Source organism: Aotus nancymaae, unplaced genomic scaffold, assembly GCF_030222135.1.
Source record: "Aotus nancymaae isolate 86718 unplaced genomic scaffold, 86718_ANA_hifiasm-v0.15.2.pri h1tg000038l, whole genome shotgun sequence".
Classification (NCBI taxonomy): domain Eukaryota; kingdom Metazoa; phylum Chordata; class Mammalia; order Primates; family Aotidae; genus Aotus; species Aotus nancymaae.
In genome coordinates, this window is record NW_026988452.1 from 6,746,221 (window position 1) to 6,763,634 (window position 17,414).

The 17,414-nt window shown below is 40.0% G+C and overlaps 1 protein-coding gene across 2 annotated transcripts in view; it reads right to left on the reverse strand.

Annotated features, from left to right (window-relative positions):
- STAC (SH3 and cysteine rich domain) overlaps nucleotides 1–17,414 on the reverse strand; it is a 150,763-nt gene that overhangs the window by 16,792 nt on the left and 116,557 nt on the right. For both annotated transcript variants that reach the window (XM_064360068.1, XM_064360067.1), the window contains exons 9-10: nucleotides 1,862–1,913; nucleotides 1,623–1,760 (exon numbers count right to left, since the gene is read on the reverse strand). In XM_064360068.1, the coding sequence (XP_064216138.1) occupies nucleotides 1,623–1,760; nucleotides 1,862–1,913 (190 nt within the window). The remainder of the gene's footprint in view (nucleotides 1–1,622; nucleotides 1,761–1,861; nucleotides 1,914–17,414) is intronic.

Here is a 17,414-nt window from a genome sequence, read left to right on the forward strand (position 1 = left end):
GAAAATGGAATTAATGTATTTGTGAAATTGAGCAATTTCATGGCTCTAAATTTATGGCACCAAATCAGTATCCAGATGAGTGGACTAATGTCTCCTAGCATTTATAAAAGTGCCAGTTTCAATGACTCCATCCCCACCTTTGTTAAAATATATAGGGAAAGTAATACTCAGAATTATTGGTCTCTTATTTTCAATGATTTTCATTTACTTGACTATAAAGGGAGGGTGAGTTACATTTTTTTTTAAAGCTGTCCTCCATATTGTCATTTTTCTTTCAAAGATTATTTTGAGTAGCCATAAAGAAAAGGTAAATTATTGTTTTTTGAGGCTATGTTTGTTAGTTTGAAAATGATAAAGTCAGTTGAGGCTACATATGGAATATACAATGTTTTATTAGCTGGGCAAACAATTTTTAAAGCTACAAATCAGCTATAATTATAAGGTAATGACTGATTTTTTTGGTATGACTTAGAAACTATCTTTGAAGCAATCCTAAAAAAGGCATTCAAGATGTGCTTTGGGCAACTCTACTGAACAGAAATATATTAAAATTATTAATGCCTTTTACATTTTGAACTTCCTTGTAGGGCGAGCTTTATCAATGTCAACTCCAGGCATTCATTGCCTTGGGAAATAATAAAATTATTATACCAAGAATGCAGAAAGAAAGAGAGGAAAGGTTTTGACTTCCAAAGCTGAAATTTAAGGTCCTCTGTGAGACTTTATTGGGAGAGAAAATAAATTTTTAATTCTCCACTAGTATATAAAGAGCAAACTTGGATGTCGGAGTATATTATTTTACTCTGTAGTGAGGACACAGGATATGACCTGAGGGGAGCTGCAATCAGAGAAGAAGGGAGGGTAGGAAGGCCTCTCTCTGGAAGACAAAGAGAGGAAGAGCAGGCCAGAGAGTTCAGCTGTGAGTATCCTGCCTCTTTGTCTCTATCAGCGTTTCAGCCATGAGATGGTGGAGTTGAAAGACATACAAATGTGGGAGTTCATATTTTACTTCTCAGGAAAATTGACAGTATCAAAGAGAACTCTACATTCCTGGAGCAAGACAGTGACAGGCACCTCTAGATTAGATGTACAGAGACGTTCGTGTATGAGCTTGAGATAATATCTGGTTATCTAAGTTTAGTCTATGTCTTTTGCAGTGATATGAAAGTGTTATGAGCTTCATTGAGCAGGTAGAGGCTTGGACCCAGATAAGAAAACCCAAGAGGTTCCTAACAGCAACAACTAATAACTAAGTATTCACTAGAGAGCATTGAAGAATTAACCACACCATTGGTGGACATTAACTCAGAGCCCGAATAAGAGAAGCTGCCCACATTAGAGAGACCAGTGGTCCTCAGAGAAGACCACAGGGGACTAGATGTCCTCACCCTGCCACTTTGACATTTCCTTTCGTGAACAGGAACCACCGAGTGAGATTCCTAAAATTTTGGTTTGCATGTTTAGCTTCTACAACACTGACATCATTGGAGTAAGTATATCTTTTCTCAAAGTGAATACTTTGAATGTGACCCCACTCATTCAGATTTATACATGTTATTATGTTTATTAAAATGACATTCTATTTGGCTCATATCTGGAATGTGTTTGTATGATTTACTCACCTGATTCTCTTTCAGTGTTATCTGCCCCTGTTCCTTACACCCAATGAAGGTTCTAACACATCTAAAAATCTTCTCATTTTGTTGTACTCTCTGAACAAAGTTGGCTGGAAAGAAGCCAATTCTGTCTTGAATTTTTCCCTGAAAGGAAAAAGGAGGTATGCATCCACAATTGCAGTTATCAAATGATTTTTTCCTTCTTTCTTTCTTTTTTTTTTTTTTTGAGAAAGAGAAACACTTACTTTCCACCAGTCTTCATTGGAATCCTCTAAAAGAGTAATTATGTCTCCTGGCCTAAAACGAAGAATGAATGAGTTAGGTAAAGGAAAAAAAAAAGAAAACTAAGATACTTTAAAGACATGAGTAATCATGTCTCGTTTATACATGTAGTCCTAAAAGAAACAGAAATAAAGTAAATATAACTTTTACCAGTTCTTCCAATTCAAGAAAATAGCTTTATTACACATTGAAAGCAAACATGATTTTATGCTGTATTTAAAAAATAACTGTTACCTGTGTTTTGATATATAAATGATGGAAAAGCTCCAAATGTTAGAAGTTGATACATTTCACTGTACAAGGCTCCCTTCATCTCAGCCCACCATTTACCTCCCATGCCCTGTGTGTCCTTCTAGACTCCTTCCCACACTCTTACATTTGTAGATAATAAATACATGTATTTTTAAATTTAGTATTGACATCCAGAATTGGTCATTACCTTTATCATTATCTACACCTTCGCAATACCTTCTCAAAACCTAGCATACTTTTGCTTAGTTCAACTTTCCCTGCCTACCTTTTATGCTGGTATGATTGGAATTTCGTACTAGGGGTGTGTGTGTGTGTGTGTGTGTGTGTGTTTGCATCATTCATCAATAATTACTTGGGTTTGTCTGAAGACTAATGTGTTTTTGTTGTTTAATTCTTTCTATTCAACACAGCTGTCACAATCAGAAGACGGTTATTTTTCACACTGGGAAAATTTCCTCTACTATTTCTTTCATGTTTTTTCCCATCTATGATATTCTCTCCTCTTGCCTTTTGGAACTTCTAGTCAACACATGCTGGACCTTCTGAATCCATCCTCACACTTTCTGTCTTTCTTACACACCTCTAGTTTTATTTTCCTCTATGTTCTTAAATTTTTTCCTCAATTTTGTTTTCCTGATCATTTATTTTGTATTTGGGCTTGTTTCTTCTATTATTTATCATAATACTGAGAATTATTTTGGAAAATAATTTCAGAAAACATTTTTAGAAAAAAATAATTTCCAAGGGTTCTTTACTATTTCTGAAAGTTTTCTTTCTTTCTTATTGTTTCCTTATTCTTTTCTGAAAGAGTTCTGAAAGTGGCTTTCCATCATGGATGCAATATTATGTTGGATTGTATTATATGATTTGAATATAAGAGATATTAATATGAGATTATTCTATTTTCAAAATATATTTATAAGATATTATTCTTATGAGATATTATAATGTATATGAGATAATAAAATATATATAGTATTCTTATAACTTATTCTTTTAAGAGATTATTATATTTTCAAAATAGTATTTCTTTTGTGTACTGAATATTTGTTTCCTCTAAAATTAGTTGGCCCATACTTTATCTTATTACTTCTTTTCCATGTCAAGTATTTTTACTAAAATCTAGTGTTTCTTGGTTGTCCCCTTTTTGAAAGACTGAAAATGGAGGCAGGTGGATGTGGACAGGCTCCTCTGCTGTTCTATACCTCTGGTCTGCCAGGAGTCTCTCTTTCAAGTGCAAGGGCTATTTAAAGGCTCGTTTAACGGAGCAGCGTGTGTCAATTGGTCCATCTCCTTTTTGGATACTTGAATGTATAGCAGACAAACAGTAATGGTGCCACCTCCTTCTCCCAGTCTAATGGCTGTAGCAAGGAGGATTTTCTTTTTTTTTTTTTGGTGGGGGCGGCGGGGGGGCGCTGTTGGGATGAAGTCTCACTCTGTTGCCCAAGCTGGAGTGCAGTGGCACAATCTCAGCTCACCGCAACCTCCACCTCCCAGATTCAAGTGATTCTCTTGCTTCAGCTTCCCGAGTATCTGGGGCTACAGGCACGTGCCACCATGCCCAGCTAATTTTTTGTATTTTTAGTAGAGACAGGGTTTCACCATGTTGGCCAGGCTGGCCTTGAACTCTTGACTTCATGATCTGCCTGCCTTGGCCTCCCAAAGTGCTGGGATTACAGATGTGAGCCACCGTGCCTGGCCCAGCAAGGAGGATTTTTCTTACCCCTGGTGAGAGAAAAGATCAGTTTATTTTTCTCCTAAGTAGAGCTGCCTTTTCCTTTTTTCCATGCCCTGTAGAAAGTCTGAAGGTCCAGAGTTATCTCACACAGTTCTTCCCCAGGCTTCTGTGCTCACATAAGAGTCCTCCTTAGGTATGGATTCCCTTTCTTTAGAGTATAGGTGTTGGCTTAATTCTGGAGTCCAACATAATTGCTGCCAATTGTTCATTATAAATAGTAATGTGGTGTTTTGAATACAGTTGAGGCTTTATCAGTTGTGTATTGTCACAGTAATGCTGTGTGATAAACAGCCACAAAACCCCAATGACTCACTCACAGGCCTGGGTGTTGGCTGGCTTTTGCTGAGGTGACTGGGGTGACTTTGTCCTATTCCACATTTCTCATTCCCCAGAAGGTCAGTTTCATAGCAATGGTCAAGGTTCAGGAGCAGAGCATGGGAACATGCAAAACACATAAAGCCTCTATGGCTTAGATCCAGAACTGACACATTGTCACTTCTGCTTCATTTCATTGGCAAAGCAAGTCTCAAGGCCAGTTCAGACTCAGGGGATGGGTCACGGGCTCCACCTCTGTTGTGAGACAAACTGCAAAGTCTCATGACACAGGTATGCATATAGCGAGGGGTGAATAATTAGGGCTATTAATGCAATCAATCCACTGCAGACTCTTCATGCTCTTCATTGAACTGCTGTGCATTCCATGTCTCTTTAAGTGTGCTCGCCCTTCTGTAGCTGTTTTGTCCTGAGTATTCTTTGGTCTCTGGTCATCTTCATTGTTCACAACTCAATTGCATTTGCCGTAGTCTGCCAGGACATTCCCAGTATTTCTGGTTCTTTCATAGCATGTGTTCTTGTTTTCTAGTACTGTTATAGATGTGTTAAAAGAAAAAGGTATTTTCTGACACGTCTGGGAATTGGAGCAAAAGTAGATTTGCGTGTTCATTTTGCTATTCTGATTCAATCTCCTTTGCTGTCATTTTCAATTCTCAGTTAATATCTATCTGCATCAGGGATTCCAAATATAACAGGCTTGTTATACCTGGAGCATTAAGCACAACTGGCATTTTGGTATTTCAGCAGTCACAGTTTCATGCTGATGCCACAGAAAGTGAGGCGGCTGAAAATCACTTTCCCAGGTCAGGGATTTAATTAAGCAGCAAGGATGAAAGTCAGTGTAGAAAAATCTTCTAAGCCCCAGCAGATTTTATTTAAACCAGCAACCTAAGAAACCATGAGTTAGTATCAAATACAACGACTTTGCTGCTGCTCTTGTAGAAAGTGTAAGTAGGGAATAAAGCTAGAGGAGATACCTTTCCCTAAGAGCGAAAGAGAGAGACTGCGGGAGGTACCTTTCCCTAAGGGTGAAAGAGGGTGCTGCCTGAATCCAACCTCTATTTTATAGTCTACTGAGAGACTCACTCCTGACTGTGCCTAGAGGTCAGCATTTCCTACCACTTGCCCCTTGTTAATTAAATTATACATTAGAATAAGGGATTCATTGGGATAACATGCTATAATCTTATGAAAAATACCAGACATACTCCTGGAAGTGTGATGAGCGTTCTGTCTTTTCCTAAAAAAGAGCTCAACCAGGACCAGAGAATTGCTTGGTGGGCGATTTATTTATCCATGTATTATTTCCTTTGTTTTTGTTTACCCACTCATTCAACAAATATTTATAGAATGTGGACTCTGAAAGAGTGCCATCTTACTAGGCTCTGGGTTTACTTTGGTGAATAAAATCCTCACTAGAGCTAATAGTCTAGTGAGAAAGATGGGTAATAAACAGGTAAATAGGTAATAAAACATTTAATAAATATATAAATAATAATAAAGATATCATATGTAGGTATAATTAGTAAGTATAGAATTGTAAATTGGCTTAAGGATTATGAGGGAAATTAGAAGATGTAGCCAAAAAGGACCAGTAGATTCCTCTTGAGATTAGTCAAATACTCCAAGCACCCGGCAAGACAGCTAATGACTCTTTTTCATTATAGAGAACGTCTTGCTCTAGGGTAGCCCTTGAGCAACTCTCTAGCATCTGGGTCAGCAAATCTCTGTCTTGTGGGAATTTTTACTAACCCTATACCCTTCCAGGCACCACACAACAATCTCAGCACTCTTTCCCCTAGAGCCTGTGCTCTGATTTAGAATTCTTTTCAGCGTTGGTCTGTAGATGGTGGGTCTGAGTAGGCATGCAAGATAAAACCACTCTGCGTAACATAGCCTATATATTATTATTATTATTATCATTTTGAGATGGAGTTTCATTCTTTCACCCAGGCTGGAGTGCAGTGGCGTGATCTCGGCTCACTCCAACCTCCACATTCTGGTTTCAAGCAATTCTCCTGCCTCAGCCTCCTGAGTAGCTGGGATTACAGGAGCCCACCACCATGCCTGGCTAATTTTTGTATTTTTAGTAGAGATGGGGTTTCACCATGTTGACCAGGTTGGTCTTGAACTCCTGACCTCGTGATCCACCTGCCTCGGCCTCCCAAAGTGCTGGGATTACAGGCATGAGCCACCGCGCCCAGCCTGCTTATTATTATTTTTTAAAAAATGAGTCTTGAACCAGTTTTGAGGCTCTAGCTGGAGGCTAGTCAGTTCCCCTTTTTAAGCAGATGATTAAATTCCCACCCCAACAACTCCCTGATCTGGGCTCTTGTACTCTGGGCCCTTCTGTACCAGTCCTAATGTTCCACTCTAGAGCCAGGTACTAGGCAATGAGGGACATCCCCTGTGCCCTGGAACCTGTGAAAATTATTCAAATTAATCAATCTACAGGGAGCCCCTGGAAACCTAGCCTACCCCGCTGCCTGCCACACATAATCTGCCTATGTAGCTGCAGCTTGCTGTTACCCTGACTCCCGGGCAACCTTCTGTGTTGCCCTTAGTGGCAGCTCTTCACTCTCAACTGTGAGTTTTCTTCTGAACCCTTTCTCAGTTTAGTCCTCTGCTCCTGCCATGGTGTTGGTGTGTTGTGCGATGTCACCAAAGAAACAAACTAAAACATTCTACCAACTGGCTCAATTTAGAAAGAGCCTTGCCATTGGTCCCACAGGAATGGAGCCCTAATGCTTAAAATCCTCCTCTCCCCAGGCTGGACATTGGCTAATCCGTGACTCTGCCCTCAGTTGTTTCGTGCCTCTGTGGCTGTCAGGCCCTTTCCATGGAATCATTCTTCATTCAGGTTATCACACTACGGGGCACATTTGAGAAAACTCCTTCTCTGGCCAGTAGTTATTCTCTTGCTTTCAGGAGACTGTATGTTCCTGATCCATTATGTGTAGATTTTATGGTTTAACTCTTTATTTCCAAATTCTTGAGACCAACTTGATGGGTCCTCAAATACTTAAAAAAGTCTCCTTTGCCTAATTCAATCAGAGCATTGTACATTCAAAGAAGGGTTTCGCTTACATTGTAATCCATAATTGTATGCCATGATGTAAAGTATAATGAAATTTATAAACAATTGAAGCATCAGTTTCTTTTGGTGAAGAGAGGTTAGAGCACCACAGCTGGACTTTGCTTTTGTTTGCTCAATAAAATTTACCATAGGCCCAGAGGAAGACTTTCAAGTTGGTTATATAATGATTTATTGGAACTCTTGAAATGGTGAAAGAGCTGTGGGCTAGCAAAAGTAACTACAGAATTATGGCTTGCCAGTGAGGAGGACAGGGTTTAATTGTGAGTGTGCGTGCCTGCATACATGTGTGTAAGAACCAATGGTTGCTTTCCTGGTTCATTCTCAGCAGTCCTTTTGTGGCTATCATTTCTCAATTTTTCATATGGGCATTGGAACCCATCTCTTCCACTACGAGGTAAACTGTCTGCAGGGACTCTAAATGATACGAGCTGAGTTTGGCCAGCTGTATGAAATTCTTCTGCAAGATATAAGAAAGATGGTTTGGTCTTCCAGGGTGGGCTCTTGGAGGGAGGAGTGTGAGTTGTCCTGAGGGCCTCTCCCTCCAATCCCCAAGCAGAACACAAATTCCCAGGAGAGGAGACATGGCACCCTCCAGACGAGGACACTGCTTCTGAGAGAAACACCTTCTCCACTGTCTGAGACAGGCTGAGACCTCAGACTGACCCTACTTTGGGAAGCGAATGTTCGAAGCAGAATGCCCTAGGACACTTGCTTTCGGACTGTTTTAAAATTAAAAGAAAATGAGGCTGTCTCACTCCTCCATTTCTGCCCATTTATCCTAGGAAAACTATATGACATTCAAGTATTTTCTAAATGTTTATAAAATTTCAGGTGTTGGAAGTGTGCATCGGGGGATACAAAAACGAACAACATTCTCTAAGCCTTTATTTTCTTATCTGTAAGGTTAGGATAATAGCACTTACCCCATCAATATTTTCTGAGGACTGAATGACGTAATACTTGTAATGCATGTTTAGATAAGCCCACAGTAGAGGTGGCTATTACTGTAAAAACATAGTTAATGCCCTCGAGATGTCAGAAATCTCAAAGGATAAAGACAGTAAACTGTTTAAAATAAGTGTCATCCCCCGAGGGAGAAGCAAATGCTAGGGTGGTGGGGAGATGACGGACAAGGATAGAATTGATCCCAAACAAAAATGTCAAATCCATATGTCTCTTTGAGGATTGGCTATCTCAATTGTATCTATATACTTATATATTGTGAATGATAAATTATTGTGAGCTATATTTACTTTGCAAAGTTTAAACTTTTTTTTTTTTAAAGTCTAACTCTGTTGTCCAGACTGGAGTGCAATGGTGTAATCATGGGTCACTGCAGCCTTGACATTCTGGACTCAAGCAATCCTCCTGCCTCAGCCTCCCAAGTTGCTGGAATTACAGGCACATGACACCACTTCCAGCTAACTTTTAAAATGTTTTACAGGGTCTCGTGATGTTGCCCAGGCTTGTCTCTAACTCTTGGCCTCAAATGATCCTCCTGCTTCAGCCTCTTAAAGTGTTGGGCTTACAGGCATGAACCACCGTGTCTGGCCCCAAATTTAAGTCTTTATCACTGTGATTGATATATAATAGGGTTTAAAATTGCTGATTTCCATATAAACTTGTAATTTTTCACTTATAAATTAGAAGATTTGTTTTAATCATTGCCTTTTAAGTTTATGTCTCATTAGGGTTTTGAGAGGGATGGTTGGTTAATGAAATAGCCTTTGACGTCAATGGCTTCCGACACTGACATTTGGTGTGATTCAGAGCTATGGAAAAGCTTCTTCCTCTCTTCATACTATCTCCATTCTCCCTTCCTCCTCCACTCCATGTAGTGACCACAAAGGTGTCTCAGGGCCCAGGGGCCGGACCTAGTATTCTACTGTCCAGGTGGCTGATTGTAATGGAGATGTTGGCAGGGTTGACCCTAGAGGTTAATGGCAATGTTCACTAAATGAAGTTGTCATGATCAGTTGCATTTTCATACAAGTAAGCAGGCTGAGAGAGAGTTTATCACTTACAGGCAAGGTTTGAATCTATGACTAACTCCACTAAATCAAGCTGCTTCTTGTACCACCCATGCCATGTCGAAACTCATCAGAACTGCCCATTTTACTATATATAGTTGTTTTGAGCCTCTTTAATATTTCTTACCCTTTCTCATTCATTAGACATAAAGAAACTTAAATCAAGTTTATAGCAACCAGTCACTCAGCAAAAACAGATATCCTTGAAAAACCAAGCTGAGGGGAGCGGAAGAAGGAGCCAGCCAAATGACTCCATTAATCTTTGACCTATTACCTAATTTTTCACCAGACGTATTTCCCAATTTGCATTATCTCTGTCCAGAACCTTTTACAGTCTTGGTACGTGGGTATGTAATAAGGAACTCTTGAATTTTACATTTTGATTTTGTCCTAAGCCTGATAGCTGTAAGACTGCCTGCACTTTCCCAAGTCCATAGATCAGATCAGAGAAAAAGCATTCACCTAAAGGGCAATTTGGAAGGAATTTGGTAAATGTTCTTGAACTGTCATGGATCACGCTCTCCAGAACCTAATTGAGAGAGGCATTTGAGTGAGAGGGAGGCTGCTAAACACATTAGTGACATTCGGGAAGATCTGGGTTTCTTGACATAGTGCAGCATCAGAACATAATACGCATCAGAGACTTTCCTCAAATAGCCTTAATTGCATTTTGATGTCCTGGTGACTGTGAAGATTATTTTTAAATCAAATTGGTGCATTAGAATTACATTTAGTTTTAATTAAGTTGATGCATTTGCCAAGCAGTAATGTACTTAGAAAACGGAAACAAGACACCAAGGGAGTCTTACTCTGTCTCGAAACCTTGCAGGGTGAAGGACATTCGAGTGCACAGGTCAGAAAGCCAATGCACACCTGTGCATGGAGCATTGACAGAATCGGGAAACCTCTGTTCTGGCTTTGCGTCTGCCACTGGCCCACTGCATATCTTTGGATAAGTCACAGTTGTTCTCAGATAGTGCAGATAATCAGAATCTAGGAGGACATTTAACCATGCAGATTTCCAAGTAGGATTTGATCTTTAGGTCTAGGTGGAGCCCAGGAATCTCTATTCTAATAATATTCTTTAGGAGATTCTAATGGCTTGTAACAAGTGGCTTCACCGTTCTGACTTGAGTTTTCTCCTCTGTGAAATACTACTTGCTTGGGTAACCTCTGAGATTTGTTAAAAGAACTCACAAGGATGCTAGGAAAAATTATGACAGACTTTGAAATGGGCAAAAAACATGATTGATCTGGATGTCCCGTCTGGTACGTCCTTTCAGATGACCTCCCCCTTGTCAATGCCTTTGAGCTATTTTGCATCTCAAGCAATTTGCAGAAAACTGATATTAGTGCAAATGATTTTTGTCCATAGAAATGCAAGTGAATTTTGCCTGGTGGAATATAATCAGTTATTACCCTTTAGCCTGTGAATACTGACTGGTTTTGCATCTATTTATAAATTCCTGTCAGCATTCCTCATTGCCTATGTATACATGATTTATTGAGTTCTCCTTTGAATCAGGTGGAACATCTTACTGGCTCTTTCATTAGTTAATAAGCCATATAAAATTCTGACATGTGTTCAATTTATAGTGCATGAGAGTCATGTTTTTATCTTAATTAGAAAATGCTATCCTTTAACAGGTGACTTCTCAGTAACACACTCTATACATCACAAACTCTCTTGTCTTACCAATCAGGCTTAACAAACCTAATACACTTGAAAGAAATGATGTGAGTGGCCAAGAAGGGATAAAGTAAAATGTTGCCTAACCTTGCTGATTAAAATAGAATTGTCAACTTTATCAGAGAGAAAACCTAGCACAATGAACCTAGGATGGAAAGTGTGGTAGAAGAGCAAGATCAGTGGACTGGGAATCATTTCCAGGGATTCTAGTCCTAAGCTTCTATTTTCTGCCTGTGAGTTATTGAGCTTGGTTCTCCTACCTCACCTCCAGAAAGACAAAAAAGAACCATACATTGTCTCACTGGAATATTAACTAAACAGCCAAGTGTCCATTCACTAAGCATTACCAAGTTTTAAGGCAGTCTTTCCAGAATCAAGACTGGAATTAATGTAGTTATCTAAATATGCTTCTGCCTCTGCCATGCATTTTCACCACCTCTCTTTGTAATGGGGCCTGGCTTTGCCCCTGATTTGGCACCTCTTAAAATAATTCTCTGGTTCTGAAGTTTAACCCTATCATTCCCTTATCCTTTCCTCACTGGAGAGAGAGAAATGCTCACTAACCAGGCTTCCCAGCTACCCATGACCCTTCTTTCTCTGGAAGCCCAGCTTCCTCCACATCCCTTTGAGGCTGCTGTAAAGTCACCTGCACTACCTCCTACCCATGGCCTTGCACACTGGGTTGTAACTTCTGGTCTACTCTTCTGCTAGCCCCCTGGCCCATGACTCCTTGAGCTCTTTGAGAACAAAGCCTGTGAATAGTTCTCCCAGCAAAGAGCAAATGCTTGGTTACCAGGTGATGAGGGGTGAATACATGAAGTAAATCCTGGAAATAGCCATACAAGGGTCAAAATCACTTTTAACTTGATTTAAAGTAGTGCTTTGAAAATACTCCAAAGAGATGAATTCAGGCCATCCCATCACCAGAGATTCTTGAAAATACTAGCTCATGAGAAAAATGGTTTCTTGCTTTCATTCAGACTTGCCCATGGAGAATCTGAGACTTGCTGCTTCTAGGAGTGGCCATTCATGAATCTAAAATTTACACTTGGAGTTACAAAAGAAGATAGATTTTTCTTTGAATGCCCCCAAATGTAGGTGTTCTGACATACATTGAAGTAGTAATTAATTTGTATTTGTTTTAGGATTTAATAATACTGAAAGAACAGTTCCCTCTTTTCCTGTCTTGGCTTGTAGTCTTTTTTCCCCCTTCTTTTTCCCACCCTTATGAAAAATGGCCATTATCATATAAATCTGTTTGAGGAGAACTAATAAAAATGAAAATGACTTAGATATGGGAAGTCAAAGTGAATTCTTTGGAACAGGCATTGTATGATTGCTAAAATATGCATTTGAACCGTTAAATCTTTTATTTACTCTCAATCCTCTGTTTCAGTGTCCCTAAGATGTTTTAGAGGTTAATGTTTACTTGAAGTTATTTATCTCTAATGATTATTTACATAAAATATCAATTCAGCAAAGTCACGAAAGTTATTGTTGATTGGAAAGTTTTTATTGGCTTAAAAAAGGTGCCTTGGTGTGAATAATAAGTGATGACTCCAAGACCCTGTTTTGCAGACTACTGAGCCCAAAAACAGTGAGGATAATAGGACTGGCTACACTGTAAGTGTTGAAGGCAGGATTTAATTTCATCAATACTAAGTGTGGGTTGTCAAGCTTTGGCCAACAATGTATGTGTGCATGCATGTGTGTCAATATGTACCTGAGTGTGTATGTGTGTGAGTGTGTATGTGTATGTATGTGTGTGTGTGACTGTGAGTCTGTGTGTGAGGTTATTTGCATATGTAAGTGTATCACACACGTGTACATACCCACTTGGCCAGAAGGATGATGTGACACATGATCTATGTTAATTCATGGAGCATTATATGATAATAATGTCAACAGTGCTGATTATAATATGGTTCTTTAGTTTGTTTTTTATGCTCATTAATTAATTTATATATATATATGGTCTAGCTCTGTCACTCAGGCTGGAGTGCAGTACTGTGTTCATAGCTCACTACAGCCTCAACCTCCTGGGCTCAATTATCTTTCTGCCTCAGCTTCCTGAAGAGCTAGGGCTACAGGTATGCACCACCATGCCTAGCTAATGTTTTATTTTCATTTTCATAGAGTTGGCATCTTGCTATGTTGTCCAGGCTGGTTTTGAACTCCTGGGCTCAAGTAATATTTCTGTCTTGGCCTCCCAAAGTGCTAGGATTGCAGACATAAGCCACTACACTTGGCCGTGTATTTTTAGCATTGTTTAAGAGCTTTGTTCATGAATTAAACTGGCAGTCCATAGAGTGTAATTACCAGGGCTCTTCAAAAAACTTGATAATAAAAGTTATTGGTGGAAACTGCCTAAGACCCTTAATTTCAGGAGGTTATTTACTATACCAGCCTGCTATACCCTGATAGAAGAACCTGGGTGGATCTCAAATGTTGGCAGACCTCAAATCGTCAGCAATGGTCTACAGATTCCATGCATGATGGCAGCATATCTTGGGTGTCAGTGATAAATTTTCATACTTATAGCTCATCATGTCAGAACTACAAAACCTGCTCCCAAGATAAGTATTGGATATCACAGCTCCTTTTTGCTGGACCCGCTTGACAAGGTCTCACTGTGTGTGCTCAAAGAGAGAGCCTTTAACTACTGTGTTTTCTTTATACTATATCCTTAGGGTGGTGTTAATGAGGTTGTTCAGAAGACTAGGAGAGAAAATATATTGTGAAAAGATGTAATTATGAAGAGAAGATATCTAAAGTCTACCGTGACCTCACTTTGTACTGGGCATGAAATCCCACCTTTTATTTATATTATCTCGTTTAATACTCAGTCTCCCTAGGAAGGAGAAAAACTGAGGCTCTAAGAGATTGAACAGTTTTCTCAAATTGATGCAGATAGTGTCATAGTTGGAAACTAGACCCGGGCCTATCTGACGGCCAGAAGTCACTTTTTCCTGCCTTGCCACCTTGCTCTCCTGCCGTCTGCCCTTGATGGCGGACAGATAGAGAATTGTCATGGTCTGCGTTAGCTCTAGAGGTTTAGGTGGGCAATAGCAAATTAATTTATGAAGGAAGTATATTTCTACTTTTTCACAGCAGTGTAATAAATTAAATAAATAAAGGAAGTTTATTTTGCACTGAAACTGTAGCAACATAGACTTGTGATGCCTCTGCCTTTACATGGGAATGGAGACTAAGGATCGGAACACAGCACGTCTAAGAAGAGTATTCACTCACCTAAGAACAAGAGAGCAGCAAATAGCTCTTTCTCTTGTGCAAGGAAAATAAAATCTCAGGACTCTAAACTCACTGTGTCAAAGGGAACAAATGTTAACTTTGGGATCTGAGTCATGCAACAACTACCTTCCTAAACAGATAGTTGCAAAGATGGAAGGCCACACAGCTCCCCAGGTGGGCTCCCTCACAAATTGCTCACAAGGAGATTCCTTGTGGGCCCCAAACTATCTACTCTGTTTAAAACAGAGTTCTGTTGACTCTCATCCTGACGATAGGAATTAACAGCTTTTCTTCACAGGTACAGAACAAAGACAAGGCTAGAAATCATCCCTCCACCCACCCAAGACAAATGCTATCTGACTGCTTCTGCTACTGTATGTTTATTCATACGTTATGTAAAATGCAGATTTACTGAGCACTAGACAAATGTGTGATTGACTGTTCCTCTATCCCCCTTTCACTTGTAACAGGTAGATTCAGTGAGCATTAGTCAAAGCCTCACAAGAATGTGACTACACATCTCTCTACACACTCTCCCTGCTTTTTTTCTCGCCTCCTTACCTTACTGATGCCCTTTCCCCTTTGAATATTGAAGTCCTCAAAACGCTCTTTGGAAAAAAAACACAGACCACTGATCTTACTGTAGCTTGTGTTTCTTTTTCCTAGGCACATTCTTAACCTTGGCAAAATAAACCTCTAAAATGATGGAGACCTGTCTCAGACAGTTTTTGGTTTATACTCTCCGAGGTCCCCTACCTCCTCTCAGCTGTGAGTGCTTCAGTAAAGGCTTAGGAGGGTTTCTTCCAAATTGTCTTAAACCCTTTGTTATTTGTGAATGGAACCACAGGTTACTTTTTGTCTCCCTCTTTACGATTTCTTTTTGACGAATAACATTTATCCTGGGATCAAGGCCCATCTGTTCCTGGAAACAGGCCTCTGACTAACACCTCTCAGTTTGCTTTGCTTCCTCATTTATAGTTTCCATTATATTATCACAGACTTGATTTGCCCACTAAGTGTATATGCCAGGCATAGCATTAGTTCATTTAATCTCCACAATACTCATTCATTCATCAAATAATTATTATCTACTATGCATCTACTATGTTTCAAGAATGAACTCATGTCTAGGGATATGAGGGTTTGCAATTACAGACTTGTTCTCATGGAGTTTATAGGAGAGATAGAGATCAACCAAATAACTCCAGATATAAATAAATACAAGCAGAGGTAAATGTTTGAGAGAACTATGGCATCATGAAAGAATATAACAGAAGAATGTAATCCAAAGTGGGGTAACAGGAAAGGCTGCAACATGGAAATGAAATTTGACCTGAGCTCTAGTGGGTGAATAATAGTGAACTGGAAGAGCATGCCTGTGTGTGTGTGAATGTGTGTGTTTGATGGTGGTGGTGGTGGTGAGTGGATAGGAGGATGGAGGGAGAAGCAGACTGCAGGAAGAAAAATTCTTTGGCAAGTAGGTGGTGTGGTCCTTTTGTGACAAAAAGAAGCCTTGTGTGGGTGCATCAGAGAGGTCAGTATGGATGAGACTGTGGGTCCTGGAGACCCCACAAATATTCTAGATTTTACCCCAGGGCAGTGGGAGGACATTGGACAGTTTTGAGCAAATACATGTTTTTCGAGCAATCTTAAGGCAGGCAAATGATTATTTCCTTTTACAAGTCAGGAAGCAGAGGCTCAGATGGTTAGCGTAACTTTTGCAGGATTCATTGTGGGGGTGGGGGGTCATACAGCTAGACAGTGGCTTGGCTAGGTCTTAAACTGAGGTCAACTGATGCTCACAACTGTTATTCTTAAACATTCAGTGAATGCTAATATAGTCTCTCTCTCTCTTCTCCCCTCCCCACTCCTTCCCTCCTTAATTCTAGAAAGGAAGCATCTACTTTTGAAATACAAGAAATAACTGACTGGAATTAATATTATTAAGGTCCTACTGTGTACCAGATATTGCTGTCTTATTTAATCACCTTGATCCTAGATCTAAGGAAGGGGAGTCAGAGCAGGGCTTATTATCCCTGTTTTCGAGATGAGAAAACAGGTTCAGAAAATTAGCTAGTAAGCCCTATTGTTGGAAAATAAAGAAGGGATTGTGTGACTCCAAAGATTAGACAAAGCTGGGAACACTGTTCTGTTACCTTAGTGCACTCTCACCCGTAGCAGATAGGAAGGGAGAGGAAGACAAAACACAGAGACCAGGAAAGCGCTTCTACAACAGTCCAGGTGAGAGATGAAGGTGGGGATAGATACAGTTGATCTTAGGCAAAGAGAAGGAGTAGGAATTGAGCATCAAATACACTTTGGGGAAAAGTAGAGGGAGGCCTCTCCCTGGCTGGCTTGAGGCCTGGGCAGAGGGTGACATCTTTCACCCTAAGGAGCAGGTTTGTGGAAGGGAGGGCAGAGCTGCCATGCTCCGTAGGTTGCTGGGGTAGGCAGCTGGGTAAGTGAATCTGGAGGTCTGGGGAGAGGTCTGGAGCATTGGCCTTTGGCAGAAGCTTTCCTTATTGAGCAGATATGTAATGAATGCTTGTGATGTGGTGATTCATTTGCTCTGACTGACAACTGCTGACTTGCCAGCTGGGTGTCTTTGTCCTCAGGCTCACACTCCCCACATTTCCTGTACCCTCACTCCCTTGTTCTCTATCCTGAGGACAATACCCAGTGTGCTCCCCTGGATCAGAATGCAGGTGGATAAGAATGCTATTGTCTTAAAAGGAATTTTTTTCTACCTTATGATCTGAGGAGAAAAAAATAATTCACAAAGCTCCAGTTCATTCAAGGAGTTATGCTGAATCCCCAAAGCATTGCCTTATACATTCTAAATCCGGTGCCTGGCTTTTAAAATGGGAACCTACAATCTCTTGGCAAAAAAAAAAAAAAAAAAGTAAGTGTGATTTATCACTCCAATCTTGAAGTCCATGTAATGCAGACATTTCATTCCTGGGAATGGATAGTCCTGACTGCCTTCAGGCAGACTGTAAACGTTTCATTCGTGACCAGACAACTTGACTTCTAATGGCCTGCAACCAACTAAAACAAGCACGCAGAGTGACGACCACCACAGGCAGCTAGACATCATTCCTCAGTATCCCAGTAACATTCTGTA